This window comes from Hemiscyllium ocellatum, chromosome 24 (genome assembly GCF_020745735.1).
Source record: "Hemiscyllium ocellatum isolate sHemOce1 chromosome 24, sHemOce1.pat.X.cur, whole genome shotgun sequence".
Classification (NCBI taxonomy): Eukaryota; Metazoa; Chordata; class Chondrichthyes; order Orectolobiformes; family Hemiscylliidae; genus Hemiscyllium; species Hemiscyllium ocellatum.
Window position 1 is genome coordinate 29,220,180 of NC_083424.1, and position 24,148 is coordinate 29,244,327.

The following is a 24,148-nucleotide window of genomic DNA, read 5'->3' on the forward strand; positions in this document are numbered from 1 at the left end:
TGTAAAGTGCCTGCAGTGCAGTAGAGACAGGTTCAATTGAGGCATTTAACAGGGTATTGGATGAATTATATGAATAGAAAAAATGTGAATGGTTATGTGACTGGTCTCCATCTTTTATCCTCTTTCCTCAAATTTGCTATCATTTCTAAACTTCTACCTCAAAGAAAAAATTTCCTGCCAATGGTCACAGTCTTCCTTTAAAATTTGCCATATAACCTTATATAACCTTTCATGATATTACCACAAACTTGCCTATCTCCAGCCATGTCCTTATATTATTTGACATTCACATCTCTATTCCCTTTTAATGTTACTTCCTTATGTGTTTCTTTGGGGATAAAACTCTTTTCCAGTAACCATGGTTCCGTGCTCCTAATTGCAGAGTGTTTGGCTCTCCCTTTATCACTTATTTCTGCAGTCGTCATTTTGTTCAATAATTTCTTCACTTCCATATCCACCATTTGATACTCTGTTGACAGAAGACCATGTCTCATTTGATTCATGATTCTGTAAGTTGTCAACTACTCACATCTAGAATCATCATTAAGATGATTGTAATAAAATTGTTGAAATTCTAGTGCTTTAAATATTGAAATATTCCAAATTTCAAAATTTAGCATTTTAGATTTTGTTTTAATAAATATGTTTGAACCCCAATTCTGTTGTTCCTTCCCTCTTTTCTTCTCCCACTTTCTCCCATTTTCTCTTTTGCATCTTTGTTTTCTACAAAATCTTTTTTATCTATGGTTTGTATTTTCGGTTAAAAAAAAACTCAAAGTTGTTTAAACAACATAACTGTGCATGGTGAAAATCTAAAGCCAACCTTAGACAAATTCAGGGTCGTATGCATCTAGGAAGCAGATAACTGGGTTGAACTTTTGCATAAGATTCACAAGCTCATCTATTCACTTAACAGTTGGGACTGTTATGATCCATTTTCTCTCATTTCTGTCCCATACCTAATGACAACAGATGCACCTTTTTAAGAATGTTTTTTTTATTTGTTAAAAAAACACACATCATATAAGGACAGAGAAGTGCTAATTGATATTGACCCATGTCTGTCTCTCCTTTTACACATGAAGACAGAAAAATGTCTGCACAAAATTAGTAGTGAATGATGCACTACATAATCCAGGAGAACCAATAATTTTATTGTGAATGTAGAAGTACTTGCACTGTGAATGTATCTTTTGAATGTCTGTGGACGATTTCAAAAATTGCAATACGATATTTTTAACAGTTGGCTGGAGGTTTGAGTTCACACCTGCCAGCTGGATGTTATTGAGCGTCAATGTATGTTAAAAATTCCGCATCCTTTTACTTCTTGTAGGCCACGGGTGATTTCCATGGCAATATTCTAGTTGGCCCAGCACAACAACCAGGAGTAATGAGTACATCGCAGCAAACTTCAAAATCTACGAAGTCAAACATTTCGCAATTGTTTGCATCAAATACAGTTCCGAGTGCAGTCCGGTTACAGTCCAAAGCTGAACAGGTCACTCCTACCACCTCTAAAAAACAAGCACCTTCACCCACGCCAACAGGTAAATACCCATCTAAACTTAAATGGGATTTTGAAGTTCTTCATTATGTATCTGATTTATTTTAAAGGAGCATAAGTAGTGTACGGATGATATTTTAATGAATATTTAATCCACTGTTTATCTACTGGATATTAGAGGGAATTTTAGTCTTCGTGTACAACCATAGAATGCCTACAGTGTGGAAACAGGCCATTCAACTCAGCAAGTTCACACTGACCCTCCGAAGAGTAAGCCATCCAGACCCCTTCCCCCACTACACTACTCTACATTTCCCCCTGAGTAATGCATCTAACCTACTCATCCCTGACACTGAGCAATTTAGCATGACCAGTTCACCTAATATGCACACCTTTGGATTGTGGGAAGAATCCAGAGCACCTAGAGAAAATCCACACAGACGCTGGGAGAATGTTCAAACGTGAGGCTGGAATCGAATTCAGGTCCCTTGCGCTGTGAGGCAGCAGTGCTAAACACCGAGTTTGTGTACTTTACCCTTCTCAATTTTCAGGGTTAGAGACCTGTGTTTGGTACCTTTCTACAAGTGGCAAATGGACCATAGTGCTTTCTTGTATTTTGTTTCCTTCTGGATGTGTCTTAGAACATTCTTTTATGATCTATGTGAAACCAAGCTGATTGTGATAATACACTGACTACATCAGTTGCCTATGTAATAATAATCAATGTAGACCGAGAAGTTCTGAATCTTGGGCAAGTTGAATTTGCAGATCTCAGTGTGGAGGTGCTCCAGTTAGTCTCAATGTTTTGTTAGGGTTGGAGAGATGGATGGGAGGACAAAGTTACTCACTTGGTATATTGCCAGGGTTCCTCTTCCAACTTATCTGGTGCACATGTGAATTTGGAAGGAGTACAAGTTCAGGCAGGGCTGAAGTCCATTTTTGTTTTGCCATCTCTACATTGAGGCATCTTTAGATTAAACACCTTGTACAAGAGAGGCCATTATACAATGTAAGTGGCACCAGCTTAAATTGCCATAAGATTTGATGGTTCTGGGTTTGTTGGGAAAGATGATTTTATAGCAAATTGTTAATGTGGCTGCTGAAACTAAAAGCTTATTATCCCCAAATTGGAACGGTTGTTGATGTTCATATGAAATGTTACCATCCAAGTTGATAGAGTTGTCAAGAAGGCACATGGCGTGTTGGCTTTCATTATCAGGGGATTGAGTTTAAAAGCTGCGAGGTTATGCTGTAGCTCTATAGAGCCCTGGTTAGACCACACCTGGAATATTGTGTTCAGTTCTGGTCACCTCATTACAGGAAAGATGTGGAAGCTTTAGAGAGAATGCAGAGGAGATATACCAGGATACTCAAAGTTTGGGAGAAGATTTGTAGCTCGGGTGCTTGTTGTTGTGGTCCTGTTCGCCGAGCTGGGAGTTTGTGTTGCAAACGTTTCGTCCCCTTTCTAACAAACACATCGACCTGGACCCGATATACCGGCCACTGCAGCAGACAGCAAGAACTGGCAACCGGAAGCGGCAGAGACAAACCACTATAAATGCCGGAGGAAACATCACAGAAGCGCTTCACAGGAGGCTCCCAAGCACTGAAGATGTCACCTAGAAAGGGGACGAAACGTTTGCAACACAAACTCCCAGCTTGGCGAACAGAACCACAACATACCAGGATACTGCCTGGACTGGAAGGCTTGTCTAAGGAAGGAAGGTTGAGGAAGCTGGTTTTTCTCACTTGAGCGAAGAAGGATGAGCGGTGACATGATAGAGGTGTACAAGATGATGAGGCATAGAGTGGATAGTCAGAGACTTTTCCCAGGGCAGAAATGGCTATCACGAGGGGACATAATTTTAAGGTGATTGGTGGAAAGTGTAGGGGAGATGTCAGAGATAGGTTCTTTACACAGAGAGTGGTAGGTGTGTGAAATGCATTGCCAGCAGTGGTAGTAGATTCAAGTACATTCGGGACATTTAAATGACTCTTGGATAGGTACATGGATGTTAGCTTAGTCTGATCTTACGTTGGATAAAAGATCAGCACAACATTGAGGGCCGAAGGGTCTGTACAGTGCAGAACTGTTCTATGTTTTCCTTACTGTTTACTTCAACTCAGTGGTGGCACATTCTTATGTGAGTTGGTTAATCATTGATGCAATTCCCACTCTCGTGGTTCAAGAATTAATCTAAGGAGCACTTGTGTCGAGTTTTGAGGGAGAACTGTTGTGAGGGAATGCCATTATCATGAAAATGAGTTCATTTCATCTCTTGTTTGATATTTATCCCTCAACAAGCATCAGCAAAGGAGATTATTAAATTATTTCACATGTTTATGGGAACTTGCTGTGTGTGGAAAGGCTGCTGAGTTTCTCTACTATAGTGATGAAATTGCATTAGATATTTTGACTGATAATGGTTTTAAAATGTCCTATGGTCACCAAGTGTATATAAATGCAAGTTCTTTTACTTCCTTCCTTTCCAGGAGTTTGCAAAAGATTACCAGAAATAAAACTAGCACACTCTTCCAATAGGTCTGAGTATCTTATATTTAAATGGCATAGTGCTGAATATATTAAAATGCATAATTTGTCAAAAGAATTTTGAAGAACATACGTGCAATTAGTTTAATTTATTGTCCTTCAGGCCGGGACCGACAGAATTCAGGCCAAGGATCTCCAGCGACTTCTGAGAGAATCCCAAGCCCACAGTCCCCCATAAACAATTCCACAAAAGCTAAACAAGACCAACCATTTAAGGTAACAGGTTTATGAAGTAATTTTTTTTATTTTATTTTATCTCTTAGCAAAAAGTATCTTTCCTATAAATGTATGTTGATCTCAATTTGGGGATGGTTACAGAACCAGCTCTAACCCTTTATGAAGCTGCTGCACAGTTAGGTTTGCAGTTTTGTTTTGGAAATCACACATTCAGGAAATCACCTGCAGACTTGTACTGGAATGTAGTTGTTACTTCAATCAAATAGAGTTGTTTGTACTAATGGAAGGCTTTATATAAACTACTTTCTGTCAAATAGGTAAATTATTAGAAGTAAAAATGCACTACATTTCTGATCTTCACTGATTTTTTGTTTAGCCCTCTCCCACTCCTTTCCTGTCTCCCTCAATGATCTGTGCTGCGTATTGTTAATTTTCTTAGCTTCGCTCAATAGCATAGCTTGATCTTGATTCTAATAGGCAACGTTGGAAGAAAGTTGTGCACAACTGAAATTTAAATAGTGGAACTATGAAGCTTTAAAGGATATTTTAACACATTGTCGGTCTTTGCTAATATAAAGGGACAAGAAATTTGTTAAAATAGGCAAACATGAAGGGTAAGGAAACCCAAGATAAAGCTGTGCATTTTCAGGCAACTGGCATCCAGTTTGGCTATTAAAACTGAAGTAATGCTTCCGGAGATTACTGATTAGATCTCTGTGTTACTCCATACCACTAACAGTATAGACCATTATCCCTCCTAGAGGGAGATGAAAAGATGTTTTAGCCACAATGAGCCATTACTATTACTGGACATGTTTAACCATGCTGCATAATGGTTTCAAATACCCTTGCATAAAAGAGTCAGATCAATATAAACTACTCTACTAATCGATGCTCTGGAGACTTTTCTTCTTTGTCATTAGAATCATAGAGCTGTACAGCATAGAAACAGACCCTTCAGTCCAACTTGTCCATGCCAACCAGTTAGCCTAAATTAATCTACTCCCGTTTACCAGCTTTTGGCATATAGCCCTCTAAACCCTTCCTATTCATATACCTATCCAGATGGCTTTTCAATGTTGTAATTGTACCAACCTCCTCCACTTCCTTTGGCAGCTCATTGCATACACACATCACCATCTGCCTGAAGAAGTTGCCCCTTAGGTCTCTTTTAAATCTTTCCCCTACCATGGAAAACCTTTGCCCTCTAGTTTTAGACTTCACTCTGTTGGGGAAAAGACCTTGTCTAATCACTTTTTCCATGCACCTCATGATTTTATGATCTTCTATAAGGTCACCCCTCAGCCGCTGATGCTCGAGGGAAAATAACTCCAGCCTATTCAGTTCCTCCCTATAGCTCAAACCCTCTGACCCAGGCAATATCCTTGTAAATATTTCAGAACCCTTTCAAGTTTTACAACATCCTTTCTATAGCAGGGAGACGAGAATTGAATGCAGTACTCAAATAGTGGCCTAACCAATATCCCGTACAGCTGTAACATACCCCCCCACTCCTATACTCAATGCTCTGACCAGTAACCCTTTTTCACTATCCTGTCTTTACTTGCAAGAACACTCCCTAGGACCTTAGGATTAACTGTATAAGTCCTGCTAAGATTTGATTTCCCAAAATCAGCACCTCACATTTATCTAAATTAAACTCCATCTTCAACCGTTCAGCTCACCGGACCATCTGATCACGATCCCAATGTACTCTGAGGTAACCTTCTTGGCTGTCCACTGCACCACCAATTTAGGTGTCATCTGCCAAATGACTGACTATACCTCCTAAGTTCATATCCAAATCATTTATGGAAATGGCTAAAAGGAGTGGATGCAGTGCTATTCCTTGTGGCACGCCACTGGTCACATACCTGTTACTTCTTTGGGAGAACTGGCCCTTTTTAATGGATAAAATAACTACGATACACCAGCTTTTGGTTACCTGGTGATGCCTTCTATGCAATATTATTGAAAGAATTCTGTGTTTTTTGGGATGCTTTTAAAGGAGCTATTAGGGTATTTATGTGCTGTATGGACAGTATTGGATGTGTTGCCCAGCATTTGTTTGCATGAGGGGTCTTTACTTTCAGCAGTTGCTTGCACATTATAGTTTGTTATCTGAGCCTCCACTAGTATGTGAGAACAGCACAATTGTTATAATTTTGGCCTATTTGTTATCCCAACGCAGGTTCTCTTCTGTTTGGGTATTTACATAGAGAAATCCATATATATTTAACCAGTATGTGCAAAAAATACTATAGTTGTTGCTTTGACAAATGACAGGCTTGAGTAACAGCAAGACAAAGAGGAAGCAATGCAGAAATGGTTAAGAAAATGCAAAAAATTGCTTGCTTTAAATATTGCTATATTCTTTCCATGAACTACCAAATACTTATGTTGCCTTAAAACCATGGACACCCATTTCAAAACGGTGTATGTTACATAGGATGTTTTGTATGCCTGAACACTGAGAAATGATAGTTAAAACTGAGACTCCCATATAGAGAAAATAGAGTTTGTCAATTTATATTATGATACTAATGCAAGGAGCATACTTATGGTTAAGTTCAGAACATATTTCCCTGGATGGGTTTCTTTTGAAAGCAAAAGATTTGGAATGATTCACAAAAACTAAAATCTGAAAGAATAAAGACTACATCTTATAATGCCCATAATACTGTCTTCTCAAGTTCATGATTATTTTGTTATTTTACTCTTCATATCGAATTAGGGTATTATAGGTGAGTCCAATCTTGTCCTACATTTGAGTGCAGTATATACTTCTGGTGATGTACCGTAGAAAGCCTTTTATTGTCTAAGGGCTATTAAGTTTAAAATATAATTTTCTTTGTTGACAGAGTCTGAGAATGAACCACATTTCAGCAGAACAGAAGAGGCGATTTAACATCAGAATGGGTTTTGACACTCTTCACAGTTTAGTGACCACTTTAAAATCCCAGTCTAATATAAAACCGGTAGGTTGGTTGATTAGATTCATGGCACCTTTTGCTTGATGTATTGCTTGTTGAAAAGGAATGACTGTTTGAAACCCAATTTATCTTGTTATAAGTACATGTTTCAGAAATTCCCTGTTGTTATGAAGTTGAAGGGGTGTATTGTACCTTTAAGAGTGAGTGAATGCTGTTCTGAACTGAGAGCTTATAAGCACCTGTGTATATGACTAGATGGCAGTCCCAGAATGTACAGGAAAATTGAAAATATGTAACATTTTTGTGATGTGGATACCTGAGTTTTGGTTGCTGTTTCGACAGCGATTCGAATTTAACCAATCAGTTAAATAGTACTAAAACCCAATCAAGTTTGAATTTATTGTTTTGCCAACATCAAACCAATGAGACAATGTGAATTTGGGGATCTAAAAATGCAGACATTTTGAAAATGGGAGAGCAAGTAACTGCCTTTGAGAGAGATCCAAGAAATTAGGAAACACCCTCTATCAAAAGTAGCTTTTCATATGAAACCTATTCCCAGTAAAACTAAAGAAGACGACCCAGGGGATTCAGCAGCTGGAGAGTGATGTCACAGAAGATGACAACAGCTGTGTGGTTTCGAAATTAAGTTGATGTAATTTTATAAGTGTCTTATTGGTACAGTGCATTGTTATAGAGTTGGAGACACGTAATAAGCAGTTAACAGAAAGAGGGGCTTAGAGTTGTGAATATTTGTTTAATGTTCACTTTTTAGAGTTTAAAATAAGTTGATGTTATTTTCTTAAAATAGTGAAACTTGGAAGTTCTCTGTCACTCATGTTTTAATAGATTAATAGGGGAGCTTTTCCTGGTGTTTGGGTTTAAGTAACAGAGGAGTTCACCTCTGTGTTGTAACAATTAATTTTGATTTTCCAGTACACTCGGGACTACCACCTAGTCAAATATACAGGGTTTCTAAGCTCTCAGTTCAGGACAGCTTCAATCTCTCTGAAAGGTACAGTACATGCCTTCAACTTCATAACACCTATGATTGTACATGGATTGTAACTATTAGAATACAGAACATAGAATTTTTTTGTCAGTTTGAGATTTGTGGATAAAGTGGAGAGGTTTACGAGTTGTACACCTTTCTTTAGAGAAGGAGGTCAGATCCACATGGTGCAATCATTGTGTTGCCAGATAGAATTTTCCAGGCAGTTTCCCTCCATCCCTTCCTTTCTCCTTCCCTCTCCCTCTCTCTCTCTTCTTCCCCACTATTGCTCGGGTTTAAAGTAGAAACATGCTCACAACCCAATACTCTGTTCAGTTTTCCACCTTTTCTTACCTGATCTAGTCAGCCAATAAGCATCAACTCGTAAATAAAAATGGAAAATGGTGGGAATACTCAGCAGATCTGGCAAGATTTGAATTGAGAGAAAGAAGGAATGGTGTAACTGAAACATCACAATCTGAAGCATTTACTCTTTCTTAGAAAAAAATATTCTCAGTTTTTAGCAGAAAGGTATTAACCCTGCTTGTATTTTAACCAAACATTTTAATATGATTCCTGCAGATGAGCAATGCAGCAACACTACAGAAAACTGTGGAATACATAGCAAAACTACAACAGGAGAGGTCACAGATGCAGGATGAAGCAAAACGTCTCAGGGAAGAAATTGAGGAGCTTAATGCATCAATCAAGTGGGTATAAATACAGTACGTTTTTAAAATGTATAGAGTTAGAGAGTTATACAGCACAGTAACACTCTTCAGTCCAACCAGTCCATGCTGACCGTAATCCCAACCTAAACTAATCTCCCCTGCCTACGCTTGGACCATACCCCTCTAAGCTTTTATTTTTCATGTAATTATCTAAATGTCTTTTAAACATTGTAACTGTACTTGCATCCACCACTTTCTCTGGAAGTTCATTCCACCTACAAACCACTTTGAATTAAAAATAAATGACCCTCAAGTCTTTTTTAAATCTTTCCCCTCTCGCCTTGAAAATATATCCCCTAGTCTTGGAATCCCCCACCCTAAGGAAAAGACATCTACCCTTGACCTCGTTTATGCCCCTCATTATTTTATAAAACTCATTAAGGTCACCTCCCAATCTCCTGTGCTCCAGTGAAAAGAATCCCAGCCTGTCCAGCCCCTCCTTATAACTCAAACCCTCCATTCCCGGCAACATCCTGGTAAATCTCTTCTGAACCATCCAAAGATTTATCTATTCTGACTGATGAAGGGCTCTTGCCCGAAATGTCGATTTTGCTGCTCCTCAGATGCTGCCTGACCTGCTGAGCTTTTCCAGCACCACTGTAATCTAAACTCTGGTTTCCAGCATCTGCAGTCCTCACTTTTGCCTGGCCTGACAGATGTCATCCTCAATTCAAATGAACCGCTGCTGAACATCATCTACCTCAATGTCATTTCCCTGCACTATCCCTATCCTTTGATGTTATTGGTATGTAGAAATGGATTGATCTCTGGTCTTGAACTAGCTCAAAGATTGAACTTCCTCAGCCCCGATGAGGTAGAGAATTCCAAAGATTTGCCACCTCTGGTTGAAAACTTTCCTCCTCATCAGTCCCAAATGGTCTGCCTCCAATGCTGAAGGTGTGTCCCCCGGGTCTAGACTCCGTCCTTCTCCTGCATCTACCCTGTCACAACCTGTAAGACAGTTTTTCCTGAATTTTAATGAGATCATCTCTCATCCTTCCAAATTCCAAATAATAGAGGTCCAGTCTCATCGACCTCTCCATGGAGGACAGATCTGGTATCTCAGGAATCCACTCTATGTCCACCCTTAGGTAAGGGGTCCAATGGTGCCCACACGCCTCCAGGTATGATATCAGCAACATTTCAAATTTTCGAAAGGGAACAAGGTAAACCCTTACAAAGAGAAATTTGCAGGAATGGCAGGGGTAAAAAATGTCACTCAGACTTAGTGATTACTGTTTCAAAGTCAGTACATACTTGATAGGCCAAATGGCCTTCTTTCTCTGAGCCATGATTCTCTGAGTTAACTATAAAGTAATAGAGCAAGCTCAGGACCTTCTGGCTTGCATGGCTCTCCTGTTTCTTTTGAGCCATTGGCAGTAGCAACCTTTGACTTGGGGGTGGTGAGTTTGCACTCTGCACACCAGAGCAAGCAGACTGTTGTCTCCTCCTCTCCAAAGGGATTGCATTGCTGATCTGACTTCCATCTTTGACTGGCCAAGAGACACACAAGGTTGTGTTATCTAGACTAGGATCTTTGTCAACCTTCTCCAAAGAATTCTAAATCATAGCTTCAAACACAGTATTTTTTTTCAATTATAAACCCCAAAAATTGTTGTTTATGTTATGTATCCTCCATATTATATATTTTAAAAACTTTTTCCCGACTGCCTATTTCAAACAGGGTAAAATGTAACAGAGATGATGGATTGCAAGATTTTTAAATTGCAGTTGTTCTTCACATGTTTACATTGCACAATTTAACACTTTATTGTGTATAGTAACAGTTATAAATCTATAATTGTATTTATTCTGGTTAACTGTTGACATCACCAAAAAGTTTACATTGTCAAGTTTGTCTTTAATTTTGCTGTTGATTTTAAGATTTTTTTTGGCTAAACTCCTGAGATATATTTGACCTTACTGGCCAAATTATTCTGTCTCTATACATTAAAGACTTCAGCTTTCTTTTGTTCTATCATGGAGGATGCAGCAGCTTCAACTGTATACACTAGTGCACGTTCCATGGGTCAGTGGTTCTTAGTTTTTTTGTCCTCTTTTTGAATGTGCCGACTCTTGGTGCAACACTAACAGGACTGTTGACAATGAAACCTGTGTACAGGTGCAATTCTGAACAGAGGTGCAGGTAATAATTAGGAAGCACAATTCGGCTTCATTTTTCTTCTTCTTAACTCGGAGATAAATACCAATTTTTCATTCTCGTACCCTTTCCCATAATACTGCATCGAGTGGAGATCGTGCACAGGACTTTTCCTGACTTTGTAAGTTCACCTACTCAATGGAAAACTTAGGAAATCTTTATCATTGAGTGGTTAAATCACATTGTACTTTGTGCTATATAGAGGTTGATTTGGGTCTTTGAATTACCTGACCTAACAATTGGTAGTAACTTGGAACTACGCATTCCTAATTTCAGTATCTGCCATAAGCAGCTTCCCGCAACTGGTGTCCCAATGACACAGCAACGATTTGATCATATGCAGGAATTATTTGATGAGTACGTCAAATCAAGAACACTTCAGAACTGGAAGTTCTGGATTGTATCCTTTTAATGTTGAAATGTGGTAAACTGTGTGGTGGTGCATTTTGTCTAAAAACACCCAAACAGCATAAAGCATCAAGGAATTTGTAATACAGGCTATATCCAGAACAAAGAGAATTTCCACAAGCTGTTTGAGCACATACACAAATCCATATATCTACTCTCTCCATTTCAGATGCAGGTGAAGAGGAACATCTTCTGTCAGAAGGTTGTTAAGCTTCGGAATTCTGTTCCACAGGTAGCAGTGGAAGCTGGGCCATTGAATGTATTCAAGGCTGAGTTAGACAGAATTTTGATTAACATAGAATCATAGAAGCTGAAAATGTGTTGCTGGTTAAAGCGCAGCAGGTCAGGCAGCATCCAAAGAACAGGAAATTCGACGTTTCGGGCATAAGCCCTTCATCAGGATCATAGAAGACAAGCAGGGAATTGTAGTTGAAGGCACAATCAAATCAATAATGACCTAGTTGAATGAAATTGGTTTAATGGGCCAAATGTCTTACCTTTGCTTCTATATCTTATCATCTTATTATGATCCTAATATTTTCAGCATTCGGTGTTTGAACAAAAACTAAACAACATTTTTAAAACTGTGGACCACGTGACTCTTTTTTTAAAAAAAAAGCTATTTCTTGTTAGTTTTAATTGTGACACATTTGGAGGTCAATTAGTTCAGGTGGGTGGTTTACGATGCAGAGTGATGCTAACGGCATAGGTTTGATTCCTGCACCAGTTGAGGTTACCGTGAAGGACTCTTGTTCTCAACCTCTATCCTCACCTGAGGCATGCTGACCCTCAGGTTAAAGCACTGCCAGTTGGTTCTCTTTTTCTCGCTCTCTCTGTGCCTGTCTGTCTCTCTCTCTCTCTCTCTCTGTGTCTCCTCTCTCCCCCCCTTTCTCTGTTTCTGTCTCTGTCTCTCTCTCTCTCTCTCTCTCTGTGTCTCCTCTCTATATCTCCCCTGTTTGTGTGTGTCTCTCTCTCTCTCTCTCTCTCTCCCCCCTCTCTCATTCTCTCTCTGTCTGTCTATCTCTCTGTCTCCTCTCTGTGTGTGTACCTCTCTCTCCCTCCCTCCCCCTCTCTCTATTCCCCCCCCATCCCCCCCTCTCTCTCTATCCCCCCCTCTATCCCCCTCTCTCTCTCTATCCCCCTCTCTCTATCCCCTTCCTCTCTATCCCCCCCTCTCTCTATCCCCCCTCTCTCTATCCCCCTCTATCCCCCTCTCTCTCTCTCTATCCCCCCCCCTCTATCCCTCTCTCTGTCTCTATTCCACACCCCCCTCTATTCTCCCCTCTCCCCCCCCCCCCCCTCCTCTCTCTATCCCCCCTCTCTCTCTCCCCCCACCTCTCTCTCTGTAATGAGAGAGCTGCGCTATGGTCCACGAGGACTATGATGACTTTCATATATGACTAATTTGCTATCAAGTATGATCAAATACAAATATCTTCAGAATAATACCTAAATAATATTGAATTTGTTGAGCCTAGCAATGATGTTTGCTGTTTAATGATGAAATATTATAACATGGTTAATGACAAAAAGTTTGTGATCCTTGACACTCTATTCAGTTCAGCATAATTATAAAGCCTTTATTTGATTCCTTCAATGATACAGTTGTGACTACAAGTTTAGATGATTTATGCAAGACAACACTTTCATGGTTGGATCAGTACTGTTCCCTACCAGTTCTTCGACCAAGTAAGTCAATTATAATAAGGTTGAAGTAAATCATCTCTTAATTTCAGAGTTTCAAATTTTCCTTCTTTAAATACAAAAGCAGATAAAAATCATATAAATATTTCATTCACGGAAACAAAAGTTATATAAAGTAGCGCTAAAATGTGTGCTAAAAATTTAATCTGGAATGATAAAAAATAAAATAATTAAATTGATTGGACATAATTTACAGAGCATTAACAAGTAGAAGTTTTTTAAGTCCAAAAACACAGGAAGAACACCATCAAGACATGTAGTCAAGATGGGGTTGACTATTCAAATAAGAAAGATGGTAATACAGAATCTTTGGAAAGAATAGGGCGGTAATGTAAGGATGAATTGTAGGAATATTTGTAGGCAGATTTCCCACGACATTAATAGAACAGAATATCAGTCAGTGAAAAGAGCAAGGATAAAACTCAGGGACCACAAAGGATGCAAGAATTTTGTGTCAGCTCTCTACTGATCGCCTGACAGGAGTAGTGTACTTATATCAATATGAAAATCAGCAAAGCAAGTTGCTGAAACAGCATGGTGATACAGTGATGGGAGACATTGTCTTATTTCCATATAAACTGAAAGAGTAGTTCAAAAAGAAGAGGTTCAGAATTTCTGGAATGTATTCAGGAGTTTCCTGCAACAATCGGTTTTAGAATTGTCAAAAAGATGAGGCTGTATTAAATTTAGTAATCAGTAGCAAACTGGGCTATTTAATAATCTGGCAGTGATGTAAATTTTGTGTTGGTCACATAGTTTGAATTCGATGTTTTGTTTACTGCACTCTTTGATGTCTTATGATAAAAGCACACCCTTGCAAAAGCCACAATCCTTACATTACCTTGTGTGTTTGAATATTGTTGATCAACGGACAGGTAAAATATTGTATTAAATTGAAAGATACACTTTCTCAAATGCATGAAAGGTAAAAATCCACCAGGTGGGAAAACTTTAAAAAAACCAAATAAAGGAATATGTTATACTAAAAGGGAACAAGCATCAATGTTTGCAAAAGGTATAAAACTAACCGTCGAGGATTTTTGAAGTATGTTGAGAAAAAGAGAGGGGTGGAGGGCAATTTGGGCTAAATAAGGATTTAATGTTGGGTATAACCCGCATGCTGTAATGGATAATAAATGTTTCTTTTTTTTCACGGTAGGAAAAGAGCATTGAGAAAATTAATAAAATATATACCCAGATCAGATGATTTATATCCTAGGATAATAATAAAATGTGGAAATTTGCAGATGTTTTCTTAAACTTCTTAGATTTGAGATTTTTGAATTATGGAATTGGAAGTACAACACAGGTACAAGAGAGAAACAAGGTAACTTGAGATAGTTTAACATCCAGCTTGGGGAAAGCACTGGAGTATGTCATCAGCCACTGAGCAAATGAGCTGTTGAATGAGTATAAAATTTTTCCTGAGGCTCAAAACATGACTTTGTGACTCATCAGTCATGACTAGTAATCTTGTGGAATTGTTTTGAAGAGATGATGGCTTTGAATTTCTGTCATAGTTACTCCTAGGTTTACTCCTGCTGCACCCAAAGTTAATTATATTGCCTCAAACTTCATGGAATTTTCAGCATATGTTATGAGCTAAAGTACAGTGTTTCCAGATTTCTTTTGGTCATCGATTGCTCCTTCTGTCTGAATGCATCTCCAATCGTATAACACGCATTTTACACAGAGTCATCTGCTTCAATACGGTTTCATAGACAAATATACTTTTTCTGGTGGTTTATTGCAATAGAGGCATAGGGTCCCTACAGTGTGGAAGCTGGTTATTGGCCTATCAAGTCCACACCAAGCCTGTGAAGAACATCCCATCCAGACTCACCACCTTACCCTATCCCTATAACCTGCCATTCCCATGGCTACTCCACCTAGCCTGCACATCCCTGGACACTATGGGGCAATTTAGCATGGCCAATCCACCTAACTTGCACGCCTTTGGACTGTGGAAGGAAACCAGAGCACGCAGACGAAACCCACACAGACATGGGGAGAACAAGCAAACTTACACAGATAGTCATCTGAGGCTGGTGTCAAACATGGGTCCCTGGTGCTGTGAGACAGCAGTGCTAATCACTGAGCCACTGTGCTGGCCCAATAACTTAAGTGATCTTTACTGTGTTCACAAGTGGAGATGCAGTTTGAAATACAGGGACGAATAAATTCTGGAAGAAGATCAACAGCAGTGCTTAACTTATTTACAATTTCCATGGAATGAGGGAACATGTCCATATTCACACGTTCAGAAAAGTATTTTGTAATCTAGCTTGACTCCATTAGTAATATCATTATGGCAACAAAATAATTGTTTTCTCCCAGATCAGGCAGCTTGACAGAAGTCAGACAAATGTTGTAAACTAGCTTTGGCTCTTTTTCTAATTCACCAAGGAGCTGTGTTTACGGCTGTGCAGATAAGAAACTCTTGAAAACCTTTTCCATGATGTATTTGATTCCACTCCAGTGCTATTTTTAATCCAAATGGTTTTTATCCCAATGGATTGTCTGGTCAGGTTCTGTTGGTTCAGCCAAGCTGGTTCACCCTCAAACTGAGCAAGCTGAGTGCACTCTCACCGAAAATGACTTTCTATTTGTGGTCTTGATCCACTCATTAAAGCCCCTATAATCTGAGTAGCAACAGAACTGTCAAATCTGGAGTTGGAAGAGTCGGGATCAAAATACTTGGTGAATTGAACTATATTTTCTATATTTTTGAATGAAAAGTAGGCTCTATAATTGAAAATCTCCATCAATTGCAGGTTCTTAGAGTTGATGTGCCCAGTATACTGCCTAATTGTTGAATGAGTTAAAGTTTAAATTTTCAAACTTGAAGGAGATAAATATTTGGTGTAGAGTTTTGGACTTCTGTTGTAACCTCAGTTGTATTTTGTGATTTAGACTAATTTAACATTTGGACATCTTTCCTAAAGATCTCATTAAAAATTCAGCTTATTTTGAGTCAGCAGAATAGATATTAGAGAGGACATATGTTTGAGTTTAACTTCTAGGTTGCATCCATAGCGAAATGAATGAAATTTTTGTGACTTTGTGACATGATCAATTGTTTGGTAAGTAAGAGAAAGAATATCAAGATAAGTGAATGTTGTCTGATAGGTTACATAGGGTGCATGCAGAGATCTATGCTGAGCTTTAGCTTTTCATTATATATTGACTTGGATGGGAGTAACCAAGTTAGAAAATGCATAAATCATGGACTTGGGAGTAAAAGGTTACAAAGGGACATGAGTTAAGTGATTCTATGAAGCTGGTAGATGGAGATTAGTATGGAGTCATCTGCTTCAAATCCAAGAAAGAAAAAATGAAATTCAGAACTTAAAACATTGGTTAAAAAGGGACGCTGAGTCAAAGCTTTTTGTTTTGCACTCATCAGGACTAAAACACAAAGTTTTAAAAGGGAACCTAATTTAGTCAGCACAAGACCAGAGTTCCACTTGGTTGGATCTTGGTTGACATGAAGATGCAGTGGGAATTGATGATTGTCCATCTTAGCTGATTAAACTCAGATCAGGCAAGTAGACCATAATAGTTTAGAATGTTGCCATGGAAATACAGCAGGGATTGACAGTTTCCATAATCCTTTCCTCAAAGTAAATGGACAAATTAACTTTTGTCTCCAAAGAACAGTGTCCTGTGTGCGAATATATGTAACTTGTTACACACCCTAATGAATCACACTGTGATTCTGACTGATGATCTTAAATTGATTTCCACTATAATTCTTAGCATCAACTGGATTATTTAGAATCTAATAGCAGAACCATATGTGATTATAATAGATTACTTACAGTGTGGAAACAGGCCCTTCGGCCCAACAAGTCCACACCGACCCGCTGAAGTACAACCCACCCATACCCCTACATTTACCCCTTACCTAACACTACGGGCAATTTAGCATGGCCAATTCACCTGACTCTCACATCTTTGGACTGTGGCAGGAAACTGGAGTATCGGAGGAAACCCACACAGACACAGGGAGAATGTGCAAACTCCACACAGTCAGTCGCCTGAGGCAGGAATTGAACCCGGGTCTCTGGCGCTGTGAGGCAGCAATGCTAAGCACTATGTTAGACAGTATTCTGGAATCTGCTATCACAGGCTGATTGAGAATGATTGACATGCTGCCTGCAGCCAATGATCTCACAAATGCATAATATGCTTGTATGTTTCAGTGCTAGTGTGATGTCAATTACTGTTGGACCAAATCAAAAGGATCCTTTTGTCCGCAGGAAGTAGGAACAGGAGAGATTTCTGGCTAGGAATGTGATGGGAAAAATTGGAGCCTCTATCATTACTTTTCATTAAGTCCAGGCTCCAATATTAATATAAAGGTGTATGTCACCACAGCAACTCAGACTCCTTGGGGCGGGTCAGTTGATTAAGGCCAGGTGTGAATCAGATTATTTTGAACATCATGGAGTTAAATATATTTGCTGGCTGATGTGTGTTCAGGATCTCTCTCTTTGTCCTGTTTGTGGTGAAGATCATGTCACAGAGTTATAGAGTTATGCAGCATGGAAACAGATCTTTCGGTCCAACTATTCCATGCAGACCATGTTCCCAAACTAAATTAGTCCCACCTATCTGCATTTGGCCCATATCTTTCCAAACCATTCCTATTCATGTACTTCTCCAAATGGTTTTTAAACATTGTAACTATATCTGCATCCACAACTTTCTCTGTCAGTTCATTGCACACACGAATCACTCTCTGCATAAAAAAGTTTTCCGTCTTGTCCTTTTTAAATCCTTCTCCACTCGCCTTAAACATTTGCCCCCTGGTTTTGTACTCCTTCACCTTAGGGGAAAGATCTTTGCTATTCACCTGATCTATACCCCTCATGATCTTATAAACATCTGTAAGGTCACTCATCAACCTCCTACACTCCAGTGAAAAAAGTTCCCAGAGTATCAGCCTTTTTTTAATAACTTAAACCCACCATCCCTGGCAAGACCCTGGTGAGTCTTTTCTGAACCCTCTCCGATTTGATAATATCCTTCCTATAACAAGTCAACCAGAACTGCACAGTACTCCAGAAGACACCTCAGCAATGTCCTGTATGACCTCAACATGATGTCCTAACCCCTATACTCAATGGTCTGAGCAATGAAGGCAAGCATGCTAAATGCATTCTTAACTACCCTGTCTACCTATGATGCAAATTTTAAATGTCGCTGTGGGTCAGACTTGCCTCAAGGCAGACAACTCCAGAAGAAAGGGGAATTTTATGAAAAGGTTACAGAAAGCCTATTGTATTGTAAGGCTTGTATACGTGGGACACAGACTTCACATTTGAGCAATGCTCTTCAGAAATGAAATCAAGGAATACATTTTTAATATAAAGGTTAGAGAAAATTGGAATTCATCTTGCACATCAGCTGAAGTTGTGGAATTTTCAAGACTTTGAGATTAGCAGATCTTTATTAGGTAAGGATATTCAGGATGTGGAACAAAAGAAAACAAACAGAGTTGTCTCACAAATAAACTGTGATGTATTTGAATGTTCAAACAGCCTCTAAGGCCTGATGGCCTACTTCTGTTTTGATGCAGGGAGTGCTCCTTAATCATGCGCATGAGAGTTGAAAGATTATTTCATGCTGAACCAGTGATCTTAGTGCAGGTCGTGGAGAGAGATTATTTCAGGAGCCAGGAGGCCTTCCAGGCAAATTTTGAAAAGGCATAGATAGCTGTGGCAAACAATGCCAGCAGGCTAACCCTCAGCATAGGAAATTTTAAGACAATACACTAGCGGTCAAAGTTAGTGAACATACCTTAATCCCATCAACTAATCTATTAAGCTTAAACTCTGTTGATATATGAGTATGCTGTACACGAAACAATGTCCTTCAGTCATGATTTGTAACTTCACCGCACCCTCAACATTTGACACTGCTGTACAGGCCCATAGCTTCACTTCACTCTAAATTGGTATTTTCTTCAAACTTGGTAACCACATCATTCTTATATATTACACAACCTTCGCAGCCAGATCTCCCTTCCTCTTTCAGGACAAGGTGGTGCACAGCTGCATGTTCTTATCTTGTGCAGGAGATCTTGGGGGCCATGATTGGAATATTGATGACCGAGCCTTTGGCTACTAGCACTGTTAAAATAGTTGAAAATGATGGTAATAGTAACTTGCTTTCCTGTTATCCCGCTATCTCTTCTAATTGAAACACCCCAGTTGATATAAGCATACACACTTCTTCCCATACCTCCACCCTCCTGGCAATGCTACCCTCGTGCTTTTCCCCTTTCAGATTCCCATGAACTACTACTTGGCCACACAGTAATAGCAAGAAATGGAAGAGCAGGAAGATAATGAGGAAGCAGAAACACCATTGCTCACTTTTCTCATTCATAGCCACCAGCTCAGATACTGACAGGATCTGCATATGAAGGGACACCAGGCTTCAGAGGCCTGAACCAGGCAGCGAATAAGGATAATACAGGTGCTAGTTTGCCCGAGAGACACATTCCACTGAAGCATAATCAGATGAGGCTATAAGTGGAGTTCCAACAAATGAAAGCCTGATAAGCATGCATAATGACATGCTTGTTAAATTGGCTCATCTCTGTCAGGTTTCTGTCAAGGGATGGTGACATAGTGCTAATATCACTAGGCTAGCAACCCAGTCGCCCAGGGTAATGCTCTGGAGAGAGGGCTATTCTGTTGGAATTATCCCAAATTAACTTGTGCAGGGATCAGTGACTTGGTGAATTTAGTAAGTCATGCTGTAGATAGGACTGAAATCTCAAAAAAGGGATGATGGGGAAACATATAAACCTAAAGAGAGATGTCAAAGATATAGATCAGTACAATGATTAGTGTGTGATAAATGACAGAGAACTTAAAAGTAGTAATGCATTATTGAATAAGGTAAAAATTGAAATTTAAAATTAAAATTATTTTTTGTGTTTCAAATAAAGATTAATAGCGTTGATGTCATAATCATTATGAAGATGAGGTTATATCATAAGGGGTTAGAAACTAAATATTCCAGGGTTCTTGATAGTTTGAAAAGTTAAACAAAATGGAAGAGAGGCTCAGTATCCTTAATGAGCAGCAGTAGCGAGGAAGGATCTTAGTACAGCAAATCACAAAATAGAACCTGCGGAGATGATAAATAACAAAGGGATATAACACAGGTCAGAGTAGTTTATAGGCTCACTAATACATCATTATTCAAGACATAAGAATCTAAAAGTAACAAAGCTGATGCACACAGTTGTTGTAGGGTTTTATTCTTAATATAGCTTGCAAACATCAAGTTGGAATAGTGTAAGTTAATGTAATGCATCAAAGACAATTCCCTAGAATGATAGGTCATCAAACCAACTATGCAACATGCTATTCACTCTTCTTTAATGAGAAGGTTTAATCAGTAAACTCTTAGTAGGAAATCGCCTGGGAAAGAATGATCATAGGTTTAGGGTGAAAGGGGAAAGATATAAAAGAGACCTAATGGGCAACTTTTTCATGCAGCGGGTAGTACGTTTATGGAATGAGCTGCCAGAGGAAGTGGTGGAGGCTGGTACAATTGCAACATTTAAAAAACCTTTGGATGGGTATATGAATAGGAAGGGTTGGGAGGGATTTGGGCCGGGTGCTGGCTGGTGGGACCAGATTCGGTTGGGATATCTGGTCAGCATGGACGGGTTGGACCGAAGGGTTCTTTTTCAATATAGGTTGGATTTGAAATCAAAAGAACTAACTTAAAAGAGAGGTCATCTTATCTGATTCACTCTTTATCGTATTGTGGAATATGAGCAGTACTAGAATGCTAATAACTACCCACTGCAATTAGAAAACCACAGAATTTAGATTTCAGCAGGATTGCACAAGTTTTGCTAGGGAAGATATTTCTGTTAACATCAGTGTGTTTTTGTTGAAATATGAACACATTGGTGTGATTATGAGAATGACTGTTACTTTCTGCTTCAGTAGGTTGTATGCCTCCAAAGAGGCACAGCAATTTATACAACGAGGGATGTTGTCAGAATGTGTGGTTTTTCTCTTTCTCCACTTTTTATCACTGTCAACATGCCCTTTGACAGTCAATAATCTTTTTTTCCCTGCTGCATTGGAAATCTTGAATTGAATCGATATTTTCATATCCGATTGAATGTTTTATCTTGATGAACCATCAACCTAATACCAGGTTTTTTTTGTTTGTTTCAGTGGTACTGAGCACGCTCCGTAAACTTAGTACAACTACATCTATTTTATCAGATCCATCACTGATGCCTGAACAAGCAACACAAGCAGTAAACCGGATCAGTAACATCAGTGGAGATTCATAGCATCAACTTGTGTTGCAGTGGCATTTCCGATGACGTGAGAGTCTCATGGTTGGAGATAACCGTCCTGGTGTAAAAGCATAAGTAATATGCTATTTTCCCTCTTTCTGTCTGTGACTTTTGCACTTTAAAGAAAATGGAAAGCTGTGATCTGGATATTTGAACAACCTAAACTGAATGGCTGGGTCTTAAATGTTTGTCCTTCAGTAAGCCTTCTGATTTTAAGGGTAAACCCAACAATTAACACCAAATGATTAGTTTGAAAGTTATGGCAACCTGTATCTATGAATATCAGTGTCTGGATGCCATGTCTCTAGTTTGATGCATTTCAGCTCATTTTTGGCTCAAGTAGTACTTGTTCATTTTCTGCTGTACTAGCAGCATCAATGCAGTGCACAACTCCATAATGTTAACCCAGGGATGGGAGGAGAGCAGATGATGGTATTAAGATTGTTGCTAATGTATGCACGCTCCTTTTCGCATTGCTCTTTGTGAAGCTTGAGCATTTATTATTTACTCAAGGTATTTCCTTTGCTCCAAAATTTCTGTTTGCTTCCCAAGTTTGGAGTACAATTATTTAGTTTATCTTCAAACCTGAAAGGTACATTTCCTCTCAGTTGATTTTGTTTTTTTTTAAGAAATGAGCATGTTTACCAGGACACATCTTCCAAAAGAAAAATCAGAAGGTTTATCCCTAGTAATTCAACATTCTTGATCAGTGCATTTCTTTGAACAAGAAAATAGTTAAACTCAGGTACACATAAGCTGCAAGCTCTGTGCACAGCAATAAAGCATTGTTGTTGGTGGCTTATGAAAGCCTAAGTTATACAGTCTGTATGTTTTGTAAATTGCTATTAAATCAAAATGTAATGAATTTAACACGAGTCACCTTAAAGGAAATATGTTTTTGAATATTTACGATAATCTTTCTTCAACTCTAATGCCTCAATACAACCCTTTGATTACTCCTCCAACTCCTTCCTGAGGAAACTGCAGACTTTGTTAAAAGAACCAAAGAAAATACTTAAGTGGTGTAAAAGCAAGTGTTTTTGCATTTAAGCTATGTTCTGGTTCACCAGTGAACAGGTATAAATAATGTTAAACAGATAATGTGTTACTAGTAGAAAGGTGCTCATTTTTCTCACATCAGTGCATAGAATCCCCTTCATTGTGTTATTGGAAAAAAAAGCCAAATCCATTCATTAGAAAAGTTTGAATGTTCCTTGAGGAAAATAAAATCTTCATTTTAAAGAATAATAAGTTATGTTTTTGTAATGATGTGGCAGAAACCTTAATTGTGATGTGGTTGTATTGGATTAGACATTGGAAACAAAGTGGTGGTTACATGCTCAAACTAGATTATGTATGCAATTTTGTGCAAAATCTGAAACTTGATTGGTGTACATAATTGTTTTAGGGTTTCTGATCTTATCTACACATTTTCTATTTAGAACCATGATGTATTAAAGCTTCATTTATATTTTATTAAATAAACTAGAAGCCAATTGTTATTTTTGACTTTCATTTTGGTGGTCACCTGATTAAGACCATATAAACGTACAGTAGGCAGTGTACACAAACAAATTTCTTGCTTTTAAACTCCAGATGGTTTGTTGAATAAATGTACCAAGTGCAAAATTAAAGCCATAATCAGATCAGCCATGGTCTTACTGAAAGGTGAAAGCAGACTGAAAAGACTGAATGAGCTACTCCTGCACCTATTGTTGCCTATTGTGACATTGAGTTCATAGATCAGGAAGATCTTCGAGGTTGCAGAAGTGACAGATAACTAACATAGTACATTAGCCACAGTAGGCATTAGAAATCATGGGTTAGGAACATGCCTAAATGCCATCATTATAAATGTGAGTAGGTTGAGTAAGGATCAGAATCGTGTTTGGTTCTGATGTCACCACTGGCATTCTGTGAGTAACAAAGTCTGAGGCCCATACTTGGATAAAGTGCCAAAGAGTTAACAGCACCTGAGGAACTCAATCAAGTGCGTTTTAGAGGAAATGAGAATATTAAATTTGGTCATGAAATGTGGTACAGTGCTAGCTGATGAACTGAATGTTATTTTAACTTGGTTTCCTGTGCTATTTAAAAAAATTCAATTTGGTCCATTTCATCTGTACTGGATATTGAAAGAGTTATGCAATTAGATCCACTCTCTTACTCTTTCCATTTATCCCTACACTATTTCCCTTTCAAGTCCTGTTCCGCGTTCTTTTAAAAAGTGCTGTTTAAACCTGTTTCCACCTTTCTTTAGTGCATCACCGTTTGCTCTGTAAAAAGATCAACTTCACATACAGCTGGTTCTTTTGCTAATTGCATTATATGTTTGTGTCCTAGTTACCAACGGAGCTGCTATTGTAATCTTTTTTCCTTATTTACTGTATCAAAACCCTTTATGGTTTTGAAAATGACTGTCAACTTTCCCTTAACCTTGTAGAGCAGTCAATAATTACTGCCATTTATATATACATCTTTGCAATATAGTAAAATGACTGAGGATGCCAAATGTAATGGAGCATTACCAAGCAGTAGGTTACATAAGGAACTATTTAGATATATTAAAAGGAGACAGATAGTAGAATTGAGAGAAAATTCTAGAGGGAGCCAAAATTATGGCTTCCAATTATGCAGTAACAAA

At 38.6% G+C, this 24,148-nt stretch overlaps 1 protein-coding gene across 2 annotated transcripts in view; it reads left to right on the forward strand.

Moving 5' to 3' along the window:
- The window catches only part of mlxip (MLX interacting protein), a 118,859-nt gene extending 95,870 nt beyond the window's left edge, over positions 1-22,989 (forward strand). For both annotated transcript variants that reach the window (XM_060843641.1, XM_060843642.1), the window contains exons 11-17: positions 1,334-1,547; positions 4,159-4,271; positions 7,094-7,210; positions 8,739-8,866; positions 11,325-11,448; positions 13,016-13,145; positions 21,377-22,989. In XM_060843641.1, the coding sequence (XP_060699624.1) occupies positions 1,334-1,547; positions 4,159-4,271; positions 7,094-7,210; positions 8,739-8,866; positions 11,325-11,448; positions 13,016-13,145; positions 21,377-21,498 (948 nt within the window). In that variant the 3' untranslated portion in view covers positions 21,499-22,989. The remainder of the gene's footprint in view (positions 1-1,333; positions 1,548-4,158; positions 4,272-7,093; positions 7,211-8,738; positions 8,867-11,324; positions 11,449-13,015; positions 13,146-21,376) is intronic.
- The last annotated feature ends 1,159 nt before the right edge of the window (positions 22,990-24,148 follow it).